The sequence below is a fragment of the Schistocerca americana genome, chromosome 1 (genome assembly GCF_021461395.2).
Source record: "Schistocerca americana isolate TAMUIC-IGC-003095 chromosome 1, iqSchAmer2.1, whole genome shotgun sequence".
In the NCBI taxonomy this organism is placed as follows: Eukaryota; Metazoa; Arthropoda; class Insecta; order Orthoptera; family Acrididae; genus Schistocerca; species Schistocerca americana.
This window is the reverse complement of record NC_060119.1, coordinates 1,228,643,153-1,228,661,143: the sequence shown is the minus strand read 5'-3', so window position 1 is coordinate 1,228,661,143 and position 17,991 is coordinate 1,228,643,153. Positions and strand designations below refer to the sequence as shown.

The window sequence follows — 17,991 nt, the reverse complement described above, 5'->3', positions numbered from 1 at the left end:
AAATTTAGCACTAAGTGCTTCTTGACGTACTGATCAAAGAATCCTGTCTGTCAAGCGTTGTAATTTTTTGCTCTTTCATTGTCAACTGTCTTTAAATTCTTTGTACGTGATATTGTAATGTCGTTTCATAGGAAATTTGTCGCACCCGTCACTTGTGTGATTGCATAAGATGTATTAAGAAGTATGATCCCTCTCTTCTGTAATTCTTATTCATTTTTAAAGGCTTGTGCCGCTTTTCGTGCAAACGTCCACTGGACCTATGCTCGCCCTTCATTCACGAACAAACAGGGAAGGGTAAGCAGCGCTGACACCACAATTCTGTTGAACTGAAGAGAGCTGTGCCGACCAAAGAATGCCATATTGGTATACTCAATGAAGCCTGCCCAGTTGGCCGAGTCGTCTAACGCGCGGCTTTCCGGATTGGGAAGGAGCGTCTGGTCCCCGGCACGAATCCGCCCGGCAGACTTGTGTCGAGGTCTGGTGAGCTGGCCAGTCTGTGGATGGTTTTTAGGCGGTTTTCCATCTGCCTCGGCGAATACGGGCTGGTTTCCCTTATTCCGCCTCCGCTACACTATGCTGGCAATTGCTGCGAAACAAGTTCTCCACGTATGCGTACACGAACATTACTCTACCACGCAGACATAGGGGTTACACTCGTATGGTGTGAGACGTTCCCTGGGGGCGGGGGGGGGGGGGGATGGGGGTCAGGTCCACCGGGGGCCGAACCGCACAATAACCCTGGGTTTGGTGTGGGGCGGCGGAGGGGTGAAGTGGACTGCGGTAGTCGTCGTGGGGTTGTGGACCACTGCAGCTGCAGCGGGGATGGAGCGTCTCCGTCGTTTCTAGGCCCCCGCTCAACATACATAGATACATACATACTCAATGAAATGTCACACTGTACCTCGTACTTCCGGGAAGAGTGGAGCAAAGCCGAGACAGGCCAATCCATGGTCCAAACGTGGCAACCACACCTGGCCTGTGTGAAATTTGGCATGCTCTGGCCTGCCATGCACTATGCCATCTCAAAAATTCTGTGCAACTAGTGCCTAGGACAGATTTATCGTTTGTTCGGTCATGCAAGATTGTACAGCCCAGTCACATACCGTGAGTAGGGAATTCGGCTTATTTGCAACAAGATAAGTTATGCAGATGGGCAGTGCACTGAAGTATGGAACACCATGAACTATCAGGACAGAGCTGTTATGGTTTCCCTTTGCGTGGCCGTGGCAGCAGAGAGGGGCACGCTGACAGTTGTGTGCCTACAGACAACACGGGACACGCCAGTGGCAGACACTACATCGTTGTTTCACAAGAGTCCCATTTCCGTATACAGGTACGAACGTTGCCAATGGGCGATGCCCCAGGGATCAGTGTTGGGGCCACTCCTGTACCTTATTTATATAAATGATATGCCCTCTAGTATGACGGGTAACTCTAAAATATTTCTGTTTGCTGATGACACTAGCTTGGTAGTAAAGGATGTTGTGTGCAAAATTGGCTCGGTTTCAAATAGTGCAGTACATGACCTAAGTTCATGGCTTGTAGAAAATGAACTAACGCTAAATCACAGTAAGACTCATTTTTACAGTTTGCAACACACAACTCAACAAAACCTGACGTTTTAATTTAACAGAATGGGTATATGATTAGTGACACTGAACAGTTCAAATTTATAGGTGTTCAGATAGATAGTAAGCTGTCGTGGAAAGCCCATGTTCAGGATCTTCAAAGACTTAATATTGCCATTTTTACTATTCGAACGGTATCAGAAGGAATGGTCGTTTGACACGAAAATTAGTCTACTTTGCATATAGTCATTCGCTTATGTCGTATGGTATTGTATCCTGTGGTAACTTTCCCCATTCTAAAAGGATATTTTTGGCTCAGAAACGGGCGGTTCGGGCAATAAGTGGTGTAAGTTCACGAAACTCTTGTCGACCTGCGATGGATTTTTTACGTGCGTGCGATGCGATGCACCAATTGCGACGGATTTTTTCGTTGCTACTGCAATGCAATTTCTTTTATAATTTTTGTTCACCTACCTCTTTACACCGGTAGATCTTCGCACGTAAACTCCTGACTGCAGCTACTTACGAGATCACAGAAAAGCAGCGTTGAGGAAACTGTAACCTCATAGTTACACTCCGGAGGCCGCTATAAGTAAAATTTGCTGAAAATTGTCTATGTACTTGAAAGAAATGATTCGGAAAGGGGATGTCACTCGTACTTTTAACATGAAGTTCAAATTTAAACCTTCAATAGATCTTTATTGTCGCTAAGCAAGATCATCAGCCCATATTTACGAAAATTACTAAAGTTTCTGTTCAAAGTTATCACCATAACTAAAACAGCCAGAACTTTTACCTTCCTAAATTCCGAAACCAATTACTTGAACACAGTCAATGATCGGCCAATTACTTCTGCACACGATATTCAGTGGTTGTCTTTAGTTAAAGTTTATGCTCGCCATAAAATACTCAGTAAGAATATACTCAGTACCGCCACGCTATATAATTCAAAGTTCACTCGCCAATTTCGTCGGAATGAATTATCACAACACTCTAAAGTTTTCATAAACAGTTTCTGGTCACTACCAGATACCATTAACACTGGACCATAACGCGGAAGTCATCCCAAGACTTCATCTTATACATAATGCGAAACGTCACATCCAGCATAACCGCCTCCAATCAAAGCTAGCTCGCGACTCTCCTCTCACTCTCCCACACTCAAAACTATATCTCTTCGCTAGGCGGCCAACCGTCTCGCTTCTCATTGGCTGTCAGCACTTACGACCAATGAGAACTCACTTCTAGGGCGCGGCTCGCGCCAAAATCTAGCAAGCACCAACCACTTCTCTAGGCTCATTGACGTCATCAAATTAAGTAACACAAAACTCTCTAATTAAATAAACAAAACAAAATGAACTACAAGCTTTACTATATACTGGAAATTTATTATGTAGTCTCGAATGTTCTGGCTGTCTTATACATAAGCTTACATACTTGGACATCCGACATTCACTAGTAGGGGAACCACTAGTGGATTCGTTCCCACGTTACAGAGTTGGAACATTTGCCAGTTCCTGTAGAGAATTACATGAATGATTTTTAATAATGCCGAACGTCCCACATACTCTCACGCACGCATTCTCATTCACACGCACCCTAACACACAATACACATATTTACTTAGAATTCTTGAAATTATTATTATAGAAAAGTCACAGAGGTTTTCTGAAACTAAAAACTTTCCAAATTTCTATATGAACACTGAAAGTGTTATCAGATCATCGTACATAGTCACTGAAGGTGAACTATTACATCACTGTATTTATTTAAATTCTTGACTGTCGGAAAATTACGTTTTTTTTTGTAATTTTACTAACTTCCAAAATGCAACTATTTTTGATCTCAGACTTTGACATATTGTTTGTTTTCACAACAGAAGGTTGTACATCAAATATGACGTTCCTCAGGCTATTCCTTTATTAGTTATTAATATTTTTAGTTTCGTATAATGTAAGTGGCCTGCCAGCGCCACTCCACTGCTTTCACACACGCAGCTGCAACAGATGGTCGTGACGTCAGTCTGCAGGACACAACTCGTCCGTTACTGACGGTATAATACTCTGCCGGCTTACATTGCAGCCCACATACATTCTGAAGTAAAGCTTTTAATAGACAAATGGGCAATCGCACACTAGTTGCGACGCCACAGACCCCTGTTCACGAGTCTGAGTATTTTGACATTGGCCTCTCAATATATACATATTCCTTACTATCATTTCTTGTTAACAATATTAGTTTATTCCCAAGAATAAGCAGCTTTCGCTCAGTTAATACTCGGCAGAAATCAAACCTGCATTTGGTTCGGACTTCCTCAACTCTTGTGCAAAAAGGTGTGCATTATACTGCTGCATCCATTTTCAATAAGCAACCACAAGAATTCAAAAATCTTAGCAGTAATCCACGCGCTTTCAAATCGAAACTGAAGAGTTTCCTCATGGGTCACTCCTTCTATTCTGTCGAGGAGTTCTTTGAAAAATTAAGCTGATCCTTGTTGTATTGTTGATTGCGTTTACTTTAACTTTTGGATTGACTTTTTTTGGGTTCATAAACATTTATTTTTCTGTTATTACTTTTATGTTGTTATTTCATATACCGACACATTCCATAACCTTGGAGATTTGCTCCTTAATTTGGTCCCACAGAACTTGACGTGTAAATAAAAAATAAAATTGCCTTTCGACATCGCCATACAGGCCCAGCACCTGGGCTGATGTTATGGAATGCCACTGGATACAAAAGAAAGTGACCTCTGGTTTGCATAGCTGGTGACTTGGAAAGCAGCTGTCACATATCTGATGTGTTACGGCTAGTTTCTGTGCCCTGTCTTCGAAGTCTATGTGACATTATCTTTCAACAAGGTAATGCACGAGCGACAATATCACGGAACAATAAACTGAAGCCTCAATAGGCCACAATCAGGCCGCTGCTGAAATGCATCGCATGCTGGTAGACTTTTGTCCTTACATGGGAGCTAACAAAATCTCCTCACAAACAACTAACATTCAAACTCGATTTCTGAATGAGAAACCTACTGCATAACCTTTCTCTATATTCAGACTGTAGACAGCGTTATTCACACCTATTTATGTGGTTGCTCTGAAATACTAAGTCTTCCGCACATCCATGTTTGTAATAAACTCCATGCCAGTTTGAGATTTATGGCATGTCGTCTTCATGGTGTTATGATTTTATTAGTTAGCAGTGTGCATAACTGGAGGTATATTTTTAGGATATCGAATGTGCGACACTGGCTCACAAATGCGAGACCAACTAAGTGCTCTGTGTTCTCCCATAAACCAGCCACACCCACAGCTATGACACTGTTGTCCTTTGTGGTCAGATCTATGCAGCCACCATCGATCCTTCATGACGTATGCAGAGTCCCTGATGAGGCCAATGGCATTCCCCGCCGTCTGGTGCACGTCCTGGAAGGAGTTTACGAGCGGAAACTGCAACAACACTCAGACTGCCTATATGGGGATTCTTGCGACAACCGACAGGTAAGCATTGCAAACATCTCTGATGAGATCTTTTCCACTAGCACAATGCACTCTCCATAGGGGGTAACCATACTCCGTTGCTGTTACACGGCCTCATGTCTGTGGTTAACCCGTTACTTATCACAGAGAAATTCTTGCCTATAAATAAATAAATAGTCTATAAATAAACAGTCATTTACAAACAAGTGTTTGGCAAGCAGCATTTACACATACAACCGTTTACTTTTTTAGTTCCTAAACCTTCATTCAATTAACACGTTTCACATCATAGCTTTATCATGAATATGATGTGCAGAATATGATAATAATTAAATAATTAACCAAGTATATATGATCAGTTGAACGGAATGGACAGTGTCTTGAAAGGAGGTTATAAGATGAACATCAACAAAAGCAAAACGAGGATAATGGAATGTACTCGAGTTAACTCGGGTGATGGAGACGGAATTAGATTAGGAAATGATACACTTAAAGTAGTAAATGAGTTTTACTGTTTGGGGAGCAAAATAACTAATGATGGCCAAAGTAGAGAGGATATAAAATGTAGACTGGCAATGGCAAGGAAAGCGTTTCTGAAGAAGAGAAATTTGTTAACATCGAGTATAGATTTAAGTGTCAGGAAGTCGTTTCTGAAAGTATTTGTATGGAGTGCAGCCTGTTGTGGGACTGGCTTGCAAAATCTAGCCTTCCTCATCAACGAACATCAGTCAGCGTGAGTGCATGAACCAGGTGCCAGCTGCAGAGGTTCATACACACCAACTTTCGCTGGATGGTCATTGAGGAGACACTATCAGTAGCCCCTTGGTTCATCTATATGGTTCGCTGCTCAACTTTTGCACATCTATTCGCCCATAGACATTTCCGCAGCCATTGGTCGGACCTGTCATCTAAGGCCCATGGTGCACTATGGTTACCTCAGCATCAGTACTGGATAGTGCCATTTTGCCATGCATGGTATACTTTTACCATGTCATCACGTGAACAGTTTAAAAACTTAGCCATTTTGAAAATGCTTCTACCCGTGGCCCAAAAGTCAATGATCATGCCCTTTTGGACATTACATAAATTGACACCATTCCACAGCCAGCAGAGATTCGCATGATGTAAAGCCAGAGTCAGTTGAGATGTAGAGTAACATTCTGTGGGATTCTGTGATGAATCTCATTTGTATTTGTAGCAGTCAGATTGACACCAACATCCTGCTAATGATATGGTTAAAAGTCACTGGAATCCTGGTGTGTGGAGCTTACTGGATTGACAACAGGACTTCTCTGGTAACTGCTGAAAGAAGGCTGAATGTTCGTAAGTATGTGGTTATGATCAGGGAATGGAATATTCCAGTTGGGTAATGCAAGAATCCACATGCCAGGTCATACTACAAATGCTCAGAGGAATATGCGGAAATCTGACTGGCCTGCCTGGTCCCTTGATTTGACACTCATGAAGAAGCCTGAGATGTGATGGCAAGACATATATTTTCATATCAATAGATTCAGCCAGCAACCTTCATGAAGTGACACAGAATGTTTTTCAGGTATTGCAAGAAATTCCTCAGTATGACATTTGGGGGTTGTTTTCTTCCATACCACAACGAATACAACATTGTATTTCTGCTCATATGGTCACATCTCATATGAGTGGACATCAGCTGATCGTTATGTGATGAACATCAAAAAATTTGATAATATCGAAGTGGTGCTTAAAGATATAATACTTTCCGTTTGTGTCAGTGTAGTTTCGCAGCATGTGTCAAATTTGGATAGGAACAGTGAAGAACTATTGATACCTACATCTACATATGCATCTGTACTTTGCAAATCACTGTGAAATTCATGGAACAATATTTGTCCCTTTGTACCACATATTAGAGTTTCTACCCATTCCATTCACATATGAAGCATAAGGAAGACTGACTGCTTAAAAGCCTCTGTGCATGCTGTAATTGATCTAATACTGTCTTCATGGTTTCTGTGGAAGTGATACATAAAGGGCCATAATATTTTCCTCGCTTAACGCTTTTCTTGAAACTTTGTAGATAGGAGTAGTGTAGCTAAGGGGCATCTAGCCCATTTTGTTTACATTTGTGGCATCCCACATGCATTTCAGTACTACCCCCATGATGTCACAAGCCTCACCCCTTTCTATAATGTTATGACATATATGGGTTGCCTATGTGCAGGGGACAAGATGCTGTGTCAGCTGTAGCCTAAAACAGAGTTTCATCAGCAAAAATTCTGCCTCACCAGTAAATTTCACCTCTCACTACCTCAAACACCATCATACATATTAAGATTCACCAGTCCCAACCCATTAATTTACTGGTCATTAAAACAAAATAGCCAGTCCCTATCCTCATTCTCAGTACCTCCCATTTGTCAGCAGACATATTTGATCTTTGTACCACATTTGGTGCTAGGCACGATGGACAATAAAATAACATAATACCACACTAAAATATCTGTGTTACTTATCACAATAATTGCTGGTTAAATTTACAGGTTAAGCTGCATTTGTCAATGAACATAATTCGATCTTTATTCCACACTTAGTGCAAGGCGCAATGGACACTAAATTAAATATTCCCATGTGTAAAGTATCTGTAATATTTACCAAAATACTACTGTTGATCAAATGTACAGCTTAAGCTGCATTTCTCGATGGACATCTTCCTACCATGCTTGGTGTAAGGTACAATGGACTCTCAGATTAAATACCTCTGCATCTAAATTGTCTGTATTATTGTTGCAAAACTGTGCAAAACATATATTAGCTAAAATAATATGCTTGTCAAGTCTCACAATGTTAATTACACATCTACAAAAATAAGTACACTTCATCAGCAAAAAGATGTTTATGACAATGTAATTTATTAATGAGTGTCAAAAATATGTGATCTTCATCAGCTACACGATATTTATGACAATGTTTATGTCCCATACAATGCATGTTAGCTAAAGTAATGCGTCATCTACTGGAAGAGTGAAATTATTGTGCAACATACACTTGATGCCTAAAAAATGACTGTGATCTCTCAGATCAATTTCCAGGTGCAATTATTATGCAACATACACTTGATGGCTAAAACATGGCTGTGAACTCTCAGATTAATTTCCACAACGCTATTTTCACAAGTAAATTGTTCCATAACAGTACAAAACACATAAGGCTAAAACAACAGCCAGCAGTAATAGTTAACATTTCATCTTAGGCCTAAATAAGGCTTTGTTACAAAAACGAACCTGCCCAAACAGCTTTTATGAAAGGAAGAAGATAATGCATCAAGAAAAATGTAATTAATGTTATTGACTGGGTAAAATAGCTTTTTTCATTACTTTTGATCGAAAAGCCTACTAAAGTGATGCATTTTGACGAGATTTTCACCCATTGTATCACTTACTCTGCTATATGCAACTGCAAACAGAATCAAATATGAAATGTAAACACAAGAGAGTCAAAGGCAATGCTGGCCAAGATGCCACAGAGAGAAAAGTTCGATATTTCAAAAATACGATATTTGCACCGAAATAAAATTGTCTGTATTGTTTATCAAAATAGATATTGATGTTGAGTGCAAAACACACGTCACTACTGTTGTAACTTAATTGTTCTATAACAGTGAAAAGAATATATGAAGTTCGCATTTTGGCACAGCTGATGTAACTTACAGATCAAGCAGCACTTCAAGGTGAACATGGTTTGACCCTGTACCACACTTAAAAGAAATCAAAAACTGCATGGACTATTTATCAAAACTTGAAATATTTGTTCTTTAAGATCACAAAATATACATGGTCCTACTGCTGATCTAACTTAAAGGTTAATGTGCGCTTGTCGGTGACAACAGCATCACACTTAAAGAGTCAAGAAATGTGTGTATTATTATTTATCAAAACACACATGACTTGCTTATTTGTACTACTTATCTAACTTCCAGATTAAAGCGCACAGCACTGACTTACGATGTCACATAGCTGAAACTACATGACATGTCAATGAAATAGCATACTGAAGAGTGATAATAAGCTTATACATAGGTGCCGATCAGAAAGTTTCCTTTCCAAGGTCGTACAGTCCAGAATCTGTATGCCAATCAGGTAAAATCTCTGTGACTATTGAGGCAATCATCTCACCACCACACCAGGTTGAAGGTACCCATGGGTAATGAAACGTTGAGTCCTGGTATGTGAAGAAGTCCATAATCGCCTGCTGCACATCCTCATCCAACAGGAATCATCGACACTTCAAGGCCTTTTTTAACGGACTGAAGGCATGATAATCACATGAGGAGTGATCAGGTCTATACGGAAATGTCTCCCACTTCTGCATCCTGACATTTACAAACTGAGGACATGCATTATCATGAAGCAGCAGAACCCCTTGTTGCACCATTCCACAATGGTGGTTTTTGGCAGACATGCTGCCCCATACACATTCTTCGTTCCCTAATGGATGTCTACCAGATTTTGTCCTGTGGCAGACAAGAAAAGAATAAGAGCATGTAGGTCCTGCATGGACGCGTTTGGTAATAATGTCACAATAGTTCACATTTCCCCATTTGCCGCATGCACATTGGAAGACGCAAAATACCGCATTATACACGCGGGCAGATGACGTTCACCAGGCATTCACCATACCCACCCTGCCATCGGATCGCCACATTGTGTACCGTGATTCGTCACTCCACACTAAGTTTTTCCACTGTTCAATCGTCCAATGCTTACGCTCCTTACACCAAGCGAGGTGTCGTTTGGCATTTACCAGCGTGGTGTGTGGCTTACGAGCAGCCACTCGACCATGAAATCCAAGTTTTCTCACCTCCAGCCTAACTGTCATAGTACTTGCAGTGGATCCTGATGCAGTTTGGAATTCCTGTGTGATGGTCTGGACAGATATCTGCCTGTTACACATTACAATCCTCTTCAACTGTCGGAGGTCTCTGTCAGTCAACAGACGAGGTCGGCCTGTATGCTTTTGTGCTGTACGTATTGTAGGGAAGCAGCCTACTCACGCCGTAGTAAATTCACATCAGTCTTTCCATTCTGTGCCAGCCTGTCAGCTGTAACTAGCTCTGACGTCATAAATGTTGCGCAATACTTTAAAAATCAAGTAAATAATCTAAAATGTTTCTAGCATGTCAGGAGTAATACTAAATTAATATGTGTTGAATATCAGTTCAATAACTTTAACCAATTTCGAAATTTGGACGTTTTTCTGTAAAAATCATTCTAGCAACAGAAAAGAGCTAGAGACTTCAAAATTTATAATTAGATTCCTTTTTCATAAATATTTAATAGAAACAGTCTTCTGGATCTCACAAATTAAGATTTTAATTGAAATTCATGATTTTCTGGTTTTTGTCTTAAAAATTAAGGAAGCAAGATAGATTAAGTAGGCTAATAAATAAGGCTAGGATGTTTATATTTAAGTAGAATGGAGATCCGCTATAACCATAAGGATGTGAGAAGTTTCATTTCAATATCTATAAAACTATAGCTCTAGCGTATCTCCAAAGGGCCAGTTCAGAGCTCGTCTACTGCGTGCAGTGTAATTAAAATAATTCTCTCGCCCAAAAGATTTAACTTAGCCACGTCAAACTTTTATTATGATTACTTACCTGTGTGTTGAATGCACATTTAAATTAAGAGCTTCATCGGCCATCAGCAAAAGAAGCTATGATTTATTCAATAACTTAATGTGGTGCATTAGTAGCCTAGCGGCTAGTCGGGAGAGCCGATTTGATCAGGCGTTCCCTTAGCCGTCCGCACCGCGGCTTTATATATAAGAACGCTGCGCAAGGAAGCAAGGCCCCAGTTCTCTCCAGACGCTGAATAGCACGCCATCTGTGTCGGGAGTCGCGTCGCGTCGGTATCATTGCTACAAACAGCCTCGGATGCCGTATTAAGTTACTCGAGATACGCGTAACCATGAAATCATTGTCGAGTGAAGTGTTAATTCTGGGATGATTATAATTATCGATCTTCAGTTTGCGTATTGTCGTATTTTCACGTGCCGCCGCGGGACAAACATTCTACCATTATTTAGCGTGGCGTTTGATGAACCTTATCATCAAATTATGGCGAGCATTCATTTATACTTTTAATTTGGGCATTTATAGTTGCATCAGCGCATTAGACTCTGAACTGCTCTGTAAGTTAGATTTTGTGGATTCTTTTGTTTTCATCTGTGACTTACGAACAACGAATGGCGAGCAGCAGACAGATTTCATATTCCTAGATTTCCGGAAAGCATTTGACATGATTTTCTACTGCAGACTGTCGACAAAGGAGCGACCTTACGGCTTAGATTCCCAGGTATGTGAGTGGTTTGAAGACTTTTTAAGTAATAGAATACAGGTACGTTGTCCTCGACAGCGAGTGTTCTTCAGAGACAAAGGTATCATCGGGAGCGGCTCAGGAATGGCTGATAGGACCACTCTTATTCTCTGTATACATAAATGATCTGACAGACAGGGTGATGATGACTGTAGGAGTATCCAGGATGACAGAATTTGTAGCTGATGTGATGAATCGCAGCTTTCTCTAAATGTAGAAAAATATAAGTTAATGTGGATGAGTAGGAGAAACAGTTCTGTAGCATTCGAATATAGATTTAGTAGGGTGCCGCATGACACAATCACGTCGATTAAATATCTCAGCTCAACGCTGCAAATGGATGTAAAATGGAATGAGTGTGTCAGATTGGTAGTAGGGAAGACAAATACTCGACTTCGTTTCATTGGGAGAATTTTGGAAAATTGTAGCTCATCTATAAAGAAAACAGTGTATAGAACACTAGCGTGATTTATTCTTGAGTACTGTTCGAATGTTTGGGATCCTAACGAGGTCGGATTGAAGGAAGACGCTGAAGCAATTCAGAGGCAGGCTGCCATATTTGTTACTGGTAGATTCGAACAGAACACAAGTACAAGGTGTACATAAAGTCTAGGAACACTTTCAATTATTTATTGCACAAGAACTAAACATTGTACAGATGTCACACATATTGCATTTTGAAGAGAAACTCTGAAAGTTTTTTTTACAAACATTCGATATGTAAACCATGAGTGACCCGGCAGACGTCAATAATGTAATCGAATTCTTGCCATAACGTGTCCCAGCATGGCATCGTCAACTGTGGCAGTCGCTTCCCATATTCTGTCCCAGAGCTCTGCTACATCGCATGGTAGAGGCGATACATACACCATATCTTTAATGTGTCCCCACCGAAAAAGTCTTGCCGGCTGGCTGCAGTATTTTTACTGCAGAGCTGGTGGCCATATTGCGCGCTCTTGAGCATATGCATTCCTGCTCAGGTACATCCATCGTCATCTGCAGTGACTCCCTGAGCAGCCTCCAGGCCATCGACCGCTGCTATCCCTCTTCTCCTCTGGTATCCTCTATTCGGGAGTCTGTTTCCGCCATTACCCACTCTGGTCGTTCGGTGGTCTTTGTTTGAACGCCAGGTCACGTTGGCATCCCGGGGAACGAACATGTCGACAGGCTGGCCAAAGGGGCGATGGACGCCCCAGCTTTGTCGATCGGCCTCCCGGCTCGTGATCACCAGCTGGTGTTGCGCCGTAAGGTGCTTGGAATGTGGGCTGATGAGTGGCGTGGCTTGACATCCCTGAATAAACTGCGGGCTGTTAAGGAGACGACCGATGTGTGGCGGTCCTCCCTGCGAGCTTCTCGCAGGGACTCTGTCATCCTGTGTCGTCTCCGCATCGGCCATACCTACCTGACGCATGGCCATCTTTTGCGTCAGGAGGATCCCCCCTGTGTCGGTGTGGGTCCCGGCTGACAGTCGCCCACATTTTGTTGGAGTGTCCCCGACTGCGCACCCTCCGGCAGTCTTTTAATCTCCCGGGCGCTTTGCCTTTGGTTTTATGCGACGATGCCTCCATGGCTGACGACGTTTTAAATTTTATCTGTGGTAGTCCTTTTTATGGTTCCATTTAGGGAGGTCCTGCACCTTTCCCTTTCTGTGTCTCTTGTCCTCGGGTCTCTCATATTTGGTTGCAGATTTTAGTGTGTAGTCGGATGGTTGACTCTTTCCCTTTTTTTTTTCTCATGGTCGGTCAACCAGTCTCCGGCCATCTTCTTTTCTTCTGTTTCTTTCTGTCTGGTGATCATCTGTACTCTTCTTGTCTGTAGTGTTCGTTGCTGCATTTGTGTTCTTTCTGTGCCTGGAGGGGAGTCTCCTTCCCCTTGTGGTTTTCCCTGCTCCGCAACTTTATGTTTCGCCTGTTTTTGGAATGGGGGACTGATGACCTTAGCTGTTTAGTCCCCCCCTAAACGTCCCAACAACCACCACCACCGAAAAAGTCACACAGAGTGAGATCTGTTGATCACGGAGGCCATTTCATGAAGCAGCTGTCTCCTTCTGTAGCACGGCTGACCCATCAATGTGGCAGCTCCGTGTTCAGGTACCCACGAACTTCACGATGAAAATGGGGTGGAGACCCATCCTGCTGAAAGACGAACGGAGAGTCCGATTGCATTTGAGGCATCAGCCATTGCTGCAACATGTCCAAGTAGGAATATCCAGTGACAGTACTCTCGGCGAAGGAGAATGACCCATACAGTTTTCGACATGACAAGCCACAGAAAACATTTACCTTTGAGGAATCATGCTCATATTCAACTCACTTGTGTGGATGCTTTGTACCCCAGATTCGACAATTATGCCTGTTCACTTTCCCATTGGTGTGAAAAGTGGCTTCGTCGATAAAAATTTAAGCAATCAACAATGCCATTCCCATCCTCATTCAACAACTGTGAACAAAACTCAAAATGCTTGTCTTTGTCGTCATCATTGAGCTTCTGCACTAGCTCCAGTTTGAATGGTTTCATAGACAGCTTCTGTCGCAGGACTTTCCACACTGTCACGAGCCATTTCGAGTTCACAGGATGCTCGATGCACCGATTTCTTTGGACTCCGCACATGGAAAGCTCGCTCCGCACCTGAACTTGCCATGTTTGCGACTAGGGCTGACTATCGGCTAATTACCAAACTACATGTAGCGGAGTACATGGAAAAAAAACTTCCAGGGTTTCTCTTGAAAATTACATATTATGATATCTGTACAATGTTTGGTTCTTGTGCAATAAATAATAGAAAGTGTTCTGGGACTTTATGTCCACCCTGTATTACAGACACGCTTCGTGAACGCAATTGGGATCCCTGGAGGTAAGACGATGCTCATTTCGTGAGGGGCTATTGCGGAAATTTACAGAACCAGCATTCAAGGCAGGCTGCAGAACAATTCTGTTGTCGCCAATGCACTTTTCGTCTAAGGACCACGAACATATGATACAAAAAATTAGGGCTCGTACAATGGCTTTTCGACAGTCACTTCTCCCTCACTCTATTTGCTAGTGGAACATGAAAGGAAATCACTATTATCCATTTCATAAAGATTGACTCCTGACTTAGAGCTCTTATTATGGAAACATCGTATGATGAATATCGATGTGTTATAACCTGTCAGAATCGCCGAAATGTCTACTTTTATTTGGTGTATGAATATTACAATTTAGTTGAAAATGGGTCGACATACGCGGTAATATTTAAGAGAAAGCGTGCTTTTCCGACCATTTTTTGGCGAGTGTCAGATTTGAGGAGTCATAGAAGAATTTCCTCTGCACAGTTTAATGATACAAGCACACTGAATTTCCAGATGAATTGTCGTTGCTTTCCAGTTAGTCGTTTTGTACTGATAATGGAGGGCATATTTTGGTGCAGTTTGCCTAGTTGTGATACATACTAACAATACGAAAAGTGTAAATGCAAGCTCTGTTATTACCTTGCACAGCTGTTATATTTTTATACACGTAAAACCGTATAAAGCGCTAATATCACATCTTAATTTATTTGCTTTTCCATTTCTATGCGCCGCGTGCTATGTCGCCAGACCTCTAACAGTATTTCCACTTCATTGTTGCGGCGTTACATCGCGGCTAAACCGTCAGATAGGAAAAAATCGTGCTTCCATTCGTTGTCGTGTATTCGTGTGAGACAGCGCTCGTAACAAAATTTGTTGCCTTGCACTTATGTAGAACAATGCATCATTTACGGAGCTATAAAAAGTCTGTGGTGATCCGTGTGTCTGCTTACTTTGAGGCCGAAAAAACAGGGCGCGAGCAGTTCCGTACCACAGCCAATAAAGAGTGCTTCTGAATGTCTCGGTATTAGTGAAAGTACACTGAAGTGAAAATTCGTGTCTTGCATCACCAAGAAAGCGTTCTCACAGGCGACAGAAGTTTGTATTGAACGAGTTAAACAGGAAGCCATAAGAGGAATAATGCAGTTTCTAACAGTGGCAGCCGTATTCGAAAATTTGATTTGTGGAAGATTTTCCTGATATGACAGAAACAATTCTTTGGCGTGTTATTCGAAAATTGGGTTTCAGATACAAAAAGTTCAACAAAAATACCTGTGCTGATGGAAAAAAACAAATGTCAGGAAAAAGAGACGAGTTATTGCGAGAACTAAGACACTTGCGCAATACTGGATGGACTATTCATTACACTGATGAGAGTTGGTGTGGTGTAAATCATTCCAGAAAGTTTGGTTAGCAGGAACAAAAAATGCCTTGTGCATCAGAATGAATGAATGAATGAATTATCACATAAGATGTGTTCGGGAGTGAAATGGCTGGAAAGGAGGAATTCAAACACCGCCCGGTTCTGGAAATAAGGATTATAATGTGCCACATTGGGAACTGCTGGCTTATTTTCTATTGGGCAAAAAGGAGGTGTGCCAGCCGCAGTGGCCGAGCGGCTCTAGGCGCTTCAGTCTGGAGTCACGGGACCGCTACGGTCGCAGGTTCGTATCCTGCCTCGGGCATGGATGTGTGTGATGTCCTTAGGTTCGTTAGGTTTAAGTAGTCCTCAGTTCTAAGGGTCTGATGACCTCAGATGTTAAGTCCCATAGTGCTCTGAGCCATTTTTCAAAAAGGAGGTGCTGATTATCATTCTGAAATGAATGCCAGACACTACACAGAGTGGTTTAGGAGCGTTCTCGAAAAATTACCAAACAAATGTGCGCGATGATAAATCCAGTATCACGAAATCCATCCACAAAATGGAGAAAGCGTTCTACTCTTGAATGGTTGGGAAGCAATAATGTAGAGCTTCCATCTAATGTCACATCATATGAGGAACTTACTAAAGCTGTCCTACTGGAACACTGCGACCCCACTTCAGGCCACAGGAATACCTTTTGGAAAGTATATTGTGATCAGTGGAAAAGGAAATTAAACTTCTGTGGTTGCCTGTGGCGCACTGTGAACTGAACGCCATTAAACTTATGTGGGCATTTGTCAAGGAAAAGGTAAAAAGGGAGGATAAGAATTTTAAAATGAATGAAAGTTTACTGTTGTGTCGCTCCCCTCTGGAAAGTGTTCCCCAAAGTGTCTGAAGTAAATCAGTGAATCATGTACATAGGGTGACCAGATGCAATTGTTTAAAAAGGAGGACAAAGGAAGAAAAAAGAGGACACTTCAAACGGGATAACTGCAGATGAGGATACCGTCCATCAGCTTTGGACAAGTCACGTGACTGCCGGCAATTACCGGTAAAACTAGTAGCTAATTGTTACTGATGGTCAGGTGGTAGTTAACTGAGCAATATAAAAAAATTAAAAACATTGATTGTGGTGACAGTGTGGCGTGAAGTCTTTTGTCATGTCAACAACACGGAATTGTTTACAAAGCGAAAAACGTAAGACCATACACCTCCCTTCATTCGACGCACCGGTACCAACATCTACAATTCAAGCAGCAGCTGACAACATGTAAACTGCACTTTAACTTCCCAAATACAAAAAATTGAATGACTATGAAACAATGAAATAAAACCATGACAGTTAATCTGTCGAGTTATTTCTTACCTTTATTGCCCACTGAGCCGTACGTTACATTCCGCTTCAAATTCATTTCTCCCTTTCTTGAAAGCCGGATTTTTGCCGGAAAAGACATCAGAAAATGTACACTTTCGTTTAGTCATAGCCATATATTTTACGTAACTCACTCGGTTAAAAATTACACTCACAAATGACAAGTGCACTACAGGAAGCCAAGCCATTAGAAAACGATGATATGAAACGAAGATTTTAAATAATCGATATCTGCATTCGCTTATGGTCGATCAGCGATAACATCGACGATCCTGGTACCACCTACTAACACCGCCTTCGTGCATGTACATCACAAAGGCTGTGCCAATAGTTAAAGTATTTAAGAAAAGAGCAACTGAACAGGACGAATTGTAAATTTAACTGTATTACGCTCAACTCTGCGAAAAAGCCAGACACTGTAAAAATCCGACGGGACCCCGGACAAAGAGCTAAAAATGAGGACATGTCCGGATTAGCCTAATCCGGGGGTCTGATCACCATACTGATGTACACAAACTTGAACACAATTAAGCACAAAGATTCCACTGTCTTGACATAGCAATAGATCCATTACTGATCCAAGTAGACGAGTGCAATAGCAGCAGCGAGATCGCAGCCAGAAGCAAAAGCGATTAAAGTAGGTTTTATTTCAGTCCTCATTCTTTCCCGCATAATTTATTCGAGGTAATCGACGTTTCGATTTACTGTTGAAATGTACTTTACCAATGTTCCTTATTGTGAGCTACTTGCATATCCAGTACTTATTTGTAATTTCCCATATTATTTCTTTCTACTCGCAACAAACATCAAACGCGCCAATGTTGTACTGGAACGCGACTGCCGGCCGTTGGGACGAGTGGTTCTAGGCGCTACAGACTGGAACCGCGCGACCGCAACGGTCGCAGGTTCGAATCCTGCCTCGAGCACGGATGTGTGTGATGTCCTTAGGTTAGTTAGGTTTAAGTAGTTCTAAGTTCTAGGGGACTGATGACCTCAGAAGTTAAGTCCCATAGTGCTCAGAGCTA

The 17,991-nt window shown here is 41.8% G+C and overlaps 1 protein-coding gene across 2 annotated transcripts in view; it reads left to right on the top strand.

Moving 5' to 3' along the window:
• LOC124608031 (pancreatic triacylglycerol lipase-like) overlaps window positions 1-17,991 on the top strand; it is a 93,909-nt gene that overhangs the window by 60,646 nt on the left and 15,272 nt on the right. The window contains exon 6 of one of the 2 annotated variants that reach the window (XM_047140084.1): window positions 4,951-5,071. In XM_047140084.1, the coding sequence (XP_046996040.1) occupies window positions 4,951-5,071 (121 nt within the window). Of the gene's footprint in view, window positions 1-4,911; window positions 5,072-17,991 lie in introns of both variants that reach the window. The other variant, XM_047139994.1, reaches the window with a different exon arrangement.